This window comes from Coturnix japonica, chromosome 1 (assembly GCF_001577835.2).
Source record: "Coturnix japonica isolate 7356 chromosome 1, Coturnix japonica 2.1, whole genome shotgun sequence".
Lineage (NCBI taxonomy): Eukaryota > Metazoa > Chordata > Aves > Galliformes > Phasianidae > Coturnix > Coturnix japonica.
This window is the reverse complement of record NC_029516.1, coordinates 71,530,212-71,539,460: the sequence shown is the minus strand read 5'-3', so window position 1 is coordinate 71,539,460 and position 9,249 is coordinate 71,530,212. Positions and strand designations below refer to the sequence as shown.

The following is a 9,249-nucleotide window of genomic DNA, read 5'->3' as shown; positions in this document are numbered from 1 at the left end:
CAAGGATGGTCACAGAATTGATGTAGTTCTAATGGGCAAAGCAAAGGGTCAGGAAATGGAGCCTTGCTCTGTGCTTAGGAGTAGTTCTAAAACTGCAAAGAACTTTGATGACTGTTGCACAGAGTGATTTTTTTAAATTATTATTATTTTTTAATTTCAAATATTATTTGAATTTGAAACAAAGATTTTGGCATATCAGCTTCCTCTGTGAGTATATGACATTCTCAGCCCTTGGTAGAAAAATCCATCCTGGAAAGAATTAGGCAGGTTGAGAGGTGTGTCACTACTCTTCTTCCTTCGACTGATGGCATCTACTCAGTCTCCAGGGAAATGATGGAGAAACACAACCTCTGTACTCATTGATCCAACAGAAGAAACATCCCAGACAGCTGTGAAAGATTAATACAGACATAACATGTGGCTTTGTCTTTTCCCTTGGTCTCATTCAGTGTGTGACTGCGCACTGTGGAACATGTCTTGATGAAGAGAAGGCCACACGGAAACTGAGGCCAGGGAGACAGTGTCTGTGCCTGAGCAAAGCCAAAGTCATTCCTGACAGCTCAACAGCACACACTGAATGGAAGAACTAACAGTGCGAAGCATTTTCACAGAGGTGGATGGGTCCTTCTCTATAGCCTTCAGCATAATGCTGGTCTGTAAAATGGGGATGCAAAGAGGGGTAACAGGAGTCTAGGGAAAGTACCACATCTAAAGCAGTCCTGCAAGGGTCACATGAGACATAACAACCTTTCCTCCAGGGCTGTAAATCACATTTATGTCAGCTAGGCTGGGGGGACGTGACACTATAAACAGAAGTAGTTTATCCAAATTGCAAACCTCTCTTCTATTATGTTATTCAGAGAGGTATGAAGATGCCAGTTCAGGAGGCAATTATTAACCTTGGCAGCTGCCTCACCCACACTCAGGACTGAGGAATACTAAACCTGATAGATACAAGGTTCTGTAATGCTTAGGGACATTTCTGTTTCAGTTTATGTTTCTGATTTATATAATGATAACAAGAACACTAAGAAAGAACTGCTCTGCCGTTCTATCTTTATAGGTCAGAAGTTTAAGGTTTTAGTATTGCCATCATTTCTTTTAAACAATAAAATAGTCAGGCTGCACATTGTACATATATCCCACTAGCTGGCATTCTGCAGCAACCTCATTTGTATTCTGTCTTTTCCTTCACAAAACAATCAAACCACCACTCTGCATTGCCACAACTAAGTAGTTCCCCACTGTGATACAGACGTCGCCAAACATCTCACTAAACTCAGCATATCCCTGTTAACACATTTATTTTCATCCCGATGGTCTGCATCACACTGTGTTCCCAGAGCCTTGCTTTAAAATTTAAACTGCAGCCCTTTGACATAAAAATATAAAACAAAATAAAGTGAGTATCTTTTCCTATGCAGCTGTGCAGTGGAACTGTATCTCCTTCAAGGATGATCTAGCACAGATTTTAGGCTATTTTTCCTTTCTCCTCCCCACTATATCCCATGAAGGTCTTAAGTGTCTCCCTGTACAAAGGAGAACATCTTGACTTCTTGAAGTATTATTGCCTATAAAGTCTTCCTTTTCCATACAAAACTGAATTTTAAGATGTGGAAAAGCTTTAGACTGGATGATTACACAAAGTGAGACCTCCTCCAAGACTGTGTTCAGCAGGGTAGCTTCACCAGCATGTGTAGATTCTCTGACACACAAATCAACACCCAGGGCACTGTATTTCTGCTTTGAGGACTGGGAGTGGGCACAGCTATTGGGGATTAAAGTCTCACTGGTCCTCTTGGTTGGACCTCCACAAACATGCCAGCAGCCATCATGCTCCAATTTTGTTTGTGAAGGAAAGTCCAGCTAAACCCATGAAGTAACTTCAAGTAAGGGATTGTAGGGAATCCAATGGCTTTCTGGGCCAGAATCATTAGCTTTAGAATTCTCCCTTTGCTATCAACAAGGTAAAGTTTTCACCTGTGAGTCTGGGCAGACCATACATAGGATCCCTCAGCTAAATAAAGGCTTTAACATTTAGTTCTGAGACATGAGAGCCACAGCACTCTGAAATATGCTGGATTCTCTGTGGAAAGGGGAATTAACCTCAGCTAATTTTAGTCCTTTCAGAGTAGAGGTGATTAGGCTGAAGAACCCATGGCAGACCCTCTAAGAGGTGGCTCACAGCCTCTTAGTCTCATTTCAGGATATGATCACTCACTATCTAGAGCTCCCTCTATCATGACAGATAGAAGCAGTTGAAGTTCACAGTGGGCACCTCTGGGTATCAGATATTCAAACTGAGTGAGATCTGTCACTTCTTTTGTGGATAGAACAAGACACCTGTGGAGAAATGGGGAAAAAATGTCAGTGATATGTGTTGGGAGATATTTTCTGCAATCTTCTTGGGAACCACTTTTTCACTTTTTATTGGCATCACTCTGACTCCACCTTATGATGCCACACACAGTCCCTACAGTTATTAGACCGAACTGTGCTTCCCAAGTGACAGTACAGTCAGGAGGCAGTAGGAATGGGCTGCCCCATAGGGGACAGTGAGCTGGGGCAACAGCAAGGCAGGCAGTGCTCCCTGACCATGGCACCCAAACAATGTGAACGAGGCAGGTCCACTGCCAATAACCATCATCAACCACAGTACAGTGATTTCCAGGCAAGTGCAGAGTAATGAGGAAGGTGTGAGATCAAGCCAGGAACTAAGGCCACTGAAGTCAAGAAGTAACTTTATCCCTTGTCTGGTTAAGTACTTTTTACACAGACTTAGACAGTAATAGGACCTATCTTTAAACATTCAGCTTTTTAATTACCAGGATACTTTATTCTAATATTTCTTCCTTGTCCACTATCGTTTTTCTTTAATGCTATGTGTCTACTAACAATCTCCCTAAGAGGAGCTGGAAGCAGAGGGAGAAGTATGAAAATGAATTACAGTACGAGATGATATATTAAGTGTCCTGCAAGCAAGTGGAGAAGATACAGTCACTGCCGGATTCTCTTTCTTCCACTAGAGCTTCACAAGGCAGCACCAGCTCCACAGCTTGGGCAGTTCAGCCACGGCCATAATTCAGTGTAAGTCAAAAATGTTATTTCAGCAGGAACAGCTGAAATAGCAGAGGGCTTCTTGTCACCATCTCTGCACAAGCCCAGGAGAGGCAGAAATGGCTTGTTTTATGCTGTCTCTCATTATTCCTGGCACTTTATGACTCATTAAGTGTCCTAGTTTTGTGACTAACTCCTGCTGAGCTCAACACCTGATATACATTTATGGGTGGCCCGTTGGCTGTAATAACAACTGAACTATTCATAATTCCCCTAATCACGTTAACTCTTTCCTTTGTGTGCCAGGTTTCCTTTAAACAGTGGTAAGATAAAGATACTAGGGACCTGATCTAGTAAATCTGGAAGTTTGGTGGTCCTGCCAGGCAGGGGGGTTGGAACATCATGATCCTTGGAGGTCCCTTCCAACCCAGGTCATTCTGTGATTCTGTGACCTTGGTTCTAAACATAGACTGAATTACCTTCATCTCAACAATGAATTAAAAAAGCTTATTCAGCCTAGAAAAGAGAAGGCTGGAGGGAGACCTCATTGTGGCCTTCTAATATTTAAAGGGACATCATAAACATGAGGGAAATCAACTTTTTATGAGGGTAGATAGTGATAGCACAAGGGGGGAACTCAAGGAAGGGAGATTTATATTAGATGTTGAGGAAGTTTTTTACTGAGAGGGTGGTGAGGTGCTGGAACAGGCTATCCAAAGAGATGGTGGATGCTCCATACATCAGAATGTATTGAATGTATCCTTGCATCAGAAACAGTGTTGCCAGCAGGAGCAGAGAGGTGATTGTTCCCCTGTACTCAGCACTAGTGAGGCCGCACCTCAAGTACTGTCCAGCAGCATGCTGATCCAATCTGACAACCAATGCAAACAGGGAAACCACAAGCAATCCACAAAAGCTTGACAGACACAAGTATTTTTTAAGATTACTGCACATTTAACCTGTCTCTCCTAAAAGCACCATGCACAATTATCTCAAATGTAGGTAGACGTATCTGCATGTTGGCTTAATTTTCATTCATTCGAAACATGGAGCCGCTTAGCTTGGCCACTCTGAAAAGTGGCAACTTTTGTGTTATCAGTTGAACAAAACTAGTGTGTTTTGGAACATAGCTGAAAAGTCACCACCAGATTCATACAGGTCTAAAATGAAGATTATCTTGTGTTATTTTAAAACTAAGCTTGAGCCAGAGTCTGCTACAGAAGTATGCCCAATTTCAGATTAGTGACTGGGAAGCTATGTGCAGAACTAAAGGTACAAGGCAGTTCATATGGGGTCTGGCTGGGATGGAGTTAATATTTTTCACAGCAGCTCCTACCACACACTTTGTTTTGTATTTGTGTCTAAAACAACGCTGATTGTACACCTGTGTTTTGGCTGCTACTAAGTAGTGCTTGCACAGATTGAAGCTCTCTCTTCAACATCTTTCAATCCCCCCAAAGGCCAGCTGGGCAAGAAGCTGGGAAGGGACAGCCAGGACAGCTGACCCCAACTAACCAAAGCTCCCACAGAGGGGATATGACATGATTAACGCTGCCCTGGATCCACTTAATATCTGTTTGTGGGACAAATTCGGGGCAATTTTGCCACGTTTGAATTAATTGTGCCATACTTTAATGTTGCCAAGTGCTGGTAGTTAGATCTCATATGGTTGAAGGACACAAAGACCATGTGATGCTGTAATCGCATGATAAGATTACACATGGTCTGTAACAAGGCTGGTAATGGGCCCCACTGCCTTTGCCAGGTGACTTCACCAAAAGACCACGTTTGCATCTGGCCGCAGGAACTGTCCCACACCATTACAGATCACAGAATCACAGAATGACCCGGGTTGGAAGGGACCTCAAGGATCATGTAGTTCCAACCCCCCTGCCTGGCAGGGCCACCAAACATACACATTTACTAGATCAGGTTGCCCAGGGCCCCGTCCAACCTGGCCTTGAACACCTCCAAGGACGGGGCATCCACAACCTCCCTGGGCAGCCTGTTCCAGGGCCTAACCACTCTCCTAGTGAAGAACTTCCCCCTAACATCCAACCTAAATCTTCCCTCTTTTAACTTAAAACCATTTCCCCGTGTCCTGCTATTGTCAGCCCTTTCCAAGAGTTTACTCCCCTCCTGGGTGTAGGTTCCCTTCAGGTATTGAAAGGCTGCAATAAGGTCACCCCGCAACCTTCTCTTCTCCAGGCTGAACAAACCCAACTCCCTCAGCCTGTCCTCATAGGGGAGGTGCTCCAGTCCCCCAGATAGACTTCAGAAGCCAACAGTTATGGACAGAGACAATAATGGAGCTGGAGAAAACCACAAAGCTCATTACACCTGACGGCCTGGTACAGCCGTGAGGTAGTGACCGCCTTATCCTTGGAGCCCCGCGGCCCCGCCCGCCGCCATGTCGCGCCTGCGCGCTGCCCGCCCGTAGCGGGCTGTGCAAGATGGCGTCTGGGCCGCGTCGCACAGCGGCTGAGGAGTACCGGCCCAACCGCTTCGTTTCGCTGCCGCCCGAGCTCGACCCCGCCACTTACGACTCGTCTCCGGAGAAGCGCCGCGCTGAGGCCGAGCGCTTGGCCATCCGAGCCCGGCTTAAGCGGCAGTACCTGCTGCAGCTCAACAACCCGAAGCCGCCGGCCATCATCGTGAGTGGGGAGGGGGGGTGCGGGCGGGGGGCTCCGGGCTCGTCCGCCTCACACGGACGGGGGCGACCAGCGGCAAAGCCTGAGCCCATCCCGGGCCCTTGAGGGCTGGGCCGTGCCCTGTTCTCCCTGTGACCTTGGTGGCTGCCCCTGCTGGCCTGCGTTACTGGGTCTAGGTGGCGCGGTGCTGACTTTGGGGCTCTTGCTGGGCTTTTGGGTCGTGTTTTGGGGCTCACAGTTTTCTTGCTACCTCAGGAAGATCCTGCCTTGCTGCGCTGGGACTATGCCAGGACACACAATGTATACCCCAATTTCCGCCCGACGCCCAAGACGTCCTTCCTAGGAGCTGTATTTGCGATAGGCCCTATCCTCTTCTGGATAGCTGCCTTTAAAACTGAGAGGGTGAGTTCTGCTGGTGGTGTTGAACTTCAGGGAACACCGGGTTGTAAAACATAAATCTGCCTAGAGACTTAATTCCCCTTGCACATAAGAACGTTTAATCCTATTGGAGTATTAAGGAAGGCTAGTTAGTGCTGAACCTGCTATCTCAGAGTCTCACAGGTGGCTGCAAAGTTCCACTGTGCTAAGAAGCCTGTGTTGCATCCACAGATGCAGCCAGTCACAGTTCCTCTGATACGACATTTTGCTATAGTAAAGCTTTTTAATAGCAGGACACAGGGAAATGGTTTTAAGTTAAAAGAGGGAAGATTTAGGTTGGATGTTAGGGGGAAGTTCTTCACTAGGAGAGTGGTTAGGTCCTGGAACAGGCTGCCCAGGGAGGTTGTGGATGCCCCGTCCTTGGAGGTGTTCAAGGCCAGGTTGGACGGGGCCCTGGGCAACCTGATCTAGTAAAGGTGTATGTTTGGTGGCCCTGCCAGGCAGGGGGGTTGGAACTACATGATCCTTGAGGTCCCTTCCAACCCGGGTCATTCTGTGATTCTGTGATTTCCATGGTACTGACTCTGTAAATTAATCACAAGAGATCACAGCTATATTCATCAGAATCATAGAATTGCTCAGGTTGGAAAAGACCATAAAAATCACCAAAGCCAACCACAGCCTAACCGTACTACCCTAACTCTAACAACCCTTCGCTAAATCATGTGCACCACATCCAAACAGTTTTTAAACACATTCAGGGGTGGTGACTCAACCACCTCCCTGGCAGCCTATTCCAGTGCTTAACAACCCTTTCCGTAAAGAAGTCTTTACTGTACTTCTGTACTTTGGAGTACACTAGGTGAAAATACTGAATCTGAAGTGTTTGATACTATTTCCAGAGCAACGTGCTTTCTGATTCCTTTACTGGTGTTTTGAGATAGCAACTAAATGCATAAAGTAACTAACTTGAATACAACTAGTTTGGTGAAAAACACACTACAGCAGTTAGTCTGAGCTGACCTGTGAGAGATAACTGATGTGCAAAGGTCAGAGCATCTGTCCTTGTGTAAGGTAAATATAATATTTGTTCTTTCTTTTCACCTCTGACTATTAGCAGAGTTTGTGCTTGTTTGTTAATATATTCCTATACTCTTTGCTGAAATATTAGAGTTGCTTTTCTCTTATCCCTGGTTGACTGAGACTTCCTCTCTTATAGACTAATGATGAATGTTCTCTCTTCCACAGGATTATAAAGAGAAGCTTATCCGAGAAGGTAAATACGAGCGACCATTCAGTGTTTTTTAGGTTGCTGGAATCACAGTGCTGCTCTTGAGAAAGAAGTAAATAAGATGTATTATGTGCTGATGTTTCTCCTTCAGAAGAATAAATCTTAATTACTCCTCGATCGTCTTCCATCTTTAATAATTATGGAGAGTGCAGCTGTAGAGAATCTTTATATCTACTGCAAACAGATACAGAGAGCATGTCCTGAGCTCACCAGTTAACTCTTTTGATCTGCGTGTAAAGAGTCCTTTTAAAATGTAGAAGTTGCTGCTGTCAGAGCAGTTCAGGCTGAAGATTAAAATTAATAGCAGGTTGAAATATTAAGCAACTCCTATACAGTTTCCTAAAGAACAATTGCTCATTTTCTGGGTACTTCTCTTGTTGGTTTGACTATATAGTTTGCCCAAATCAGGTAATAGACAACTCCTGTTCTGTATTCTATTTATTTATGTGACTAACAGCATTACCACAAATGTGATTCCTGTGTAGAGGATCAAGATCTAAAAAGATGAGGCTCTTCTTTCTGGCAGGGGTTCCTTTGCAGTATAGGAGAATTCAGTTTCTCCCCTGGAAACAGGCTGTGATATTTATAATAAATATTTAAAAAGCATAATGCATAACTAAACCTTGTGTCTGCGAAAGTATCTCCTCTGCTTATTCTCTGCCCTGGTCAGCTGGTTTAGGGTGGCTACAGAATTGTCACCACAAGGTAGTGAAATGTGAGTGTGAGGAAGAGGTCTTAAATTGGACTTGAATTCTCAAATGGCCTCTAGGTGCCATCACAGTCCAAACAACCCCTGTTCTTTAGACGGCATAAAGGAGCTTTCTTTCCTGAATGTTGAGGTCAATAGCAAAAAAGCAGCCTTGAACATGAGTTACAAATCCTCTGCTGTGAGTGCAGCCTACATTACTGACAGCAAAGCGAGTCAGCTCTGGTAGGCGTTCTGTCTGCTTTGATTAGGATGTTAGTACAGGCCAGTTGTAGTCTCCCTCTATCTGAGCAAACTATTGAGCCTCTTCACAGAACAGCTGGGTTTGGAAGGGGCTGCTGGAGGTCATCTTGTCCTCCTCTCCTGGCTCAAACAGGGTCTCCTAGAGCTGAGTGCTCAGGACTGCCCAGAGGGATTTCTAACATCTCTGGAGCAGATGTCCTGCTTTTGCAATCCCATATGTGCTCCCAGCAAGCCCTCTGCAACTTGCTCTTCTGCTGCCATAACTAAAACACACCTCAATTATTCCCTTTGCAGAACTATTTTCTAAAGGGTTATTGCAAACGATTCTACAAAATACAACTGTGGGTCATTGCAAGAGAAGAAGCATCAACACATGGAGAATGTGATACGTCGGGAAAGAAATAATTGCTTGTCTGAGCATTCTAAATTAACTGTCTTCCTGCTGCCACAAACTAATTTGATCCCCCAGTTTCTCATTTCCTCAGCTAATTGGAACTTCAGTTGCCACACATGTAAATCCTGCCTTGCAGCTGTATTGTTTTAGGCCAGTTGAACCAATTGTTCAGGGTGGTTTGTGGGTGGGAGCACACAAACTGGTCTTCTGGGTGGGCCTTTGGCTGGTTCATTGCATTGCTTTAATGGTGCAGTAGTGCTGAGTGAGCAGGGGATGGAGAGGGGTATTTCCCTTCAGAAACCAAGAGAGAAGACAGAAGGGTCAGTGTGCCTGATGGAATTTTACCCTTGACTGACATGTAACCACTCATTTCTGCTTCAGTGATAATTCTGTAGCAAGCGAAACCCAAGTCTGCAGGTAATTGGATCATAATTTATGCCCCAAACAGAAAACAAGCTTTTCCTCTCAACTTATTAAACATTTAGACCTCATTTATCCCTGGACCAGTCTGATTAAGTCTGTTTTTCTG

General features: G+C 44.9%; 1 protein-coding gene across 1 annotated transcript; it reads left to right on the top strand.

The window, feature by feature from the left end:
* The first annotated feature begins 5,473 nt into the window (after positions 1 to 5,473).
* On the top strand, positions 5,474 to 7,983 carry NDUFB4 (NADH:ubiquinone oxidoreductase subunit B4). Its single transcript, XM_015874700.2, has 3 exons — positions 5,474 to 5,711; positions 5,964 to 6,110; positions 7,335 to 7,983. Exons 1-3 carry the CDS (start codon positions 5,511 to 5,513, stop codon positions 7,392 to 7,394), a joined length of 408 nt encoding a protein of 135 aa, XP_015730186.1. The 5' UTR covers positions 5,474 to 5,510; the 3' UTR covers positions 7,395 to 7,983.
* The last annotated feature ends 1,266 nt before the right edge of the window (positions 7,984 to 9,249 follow it).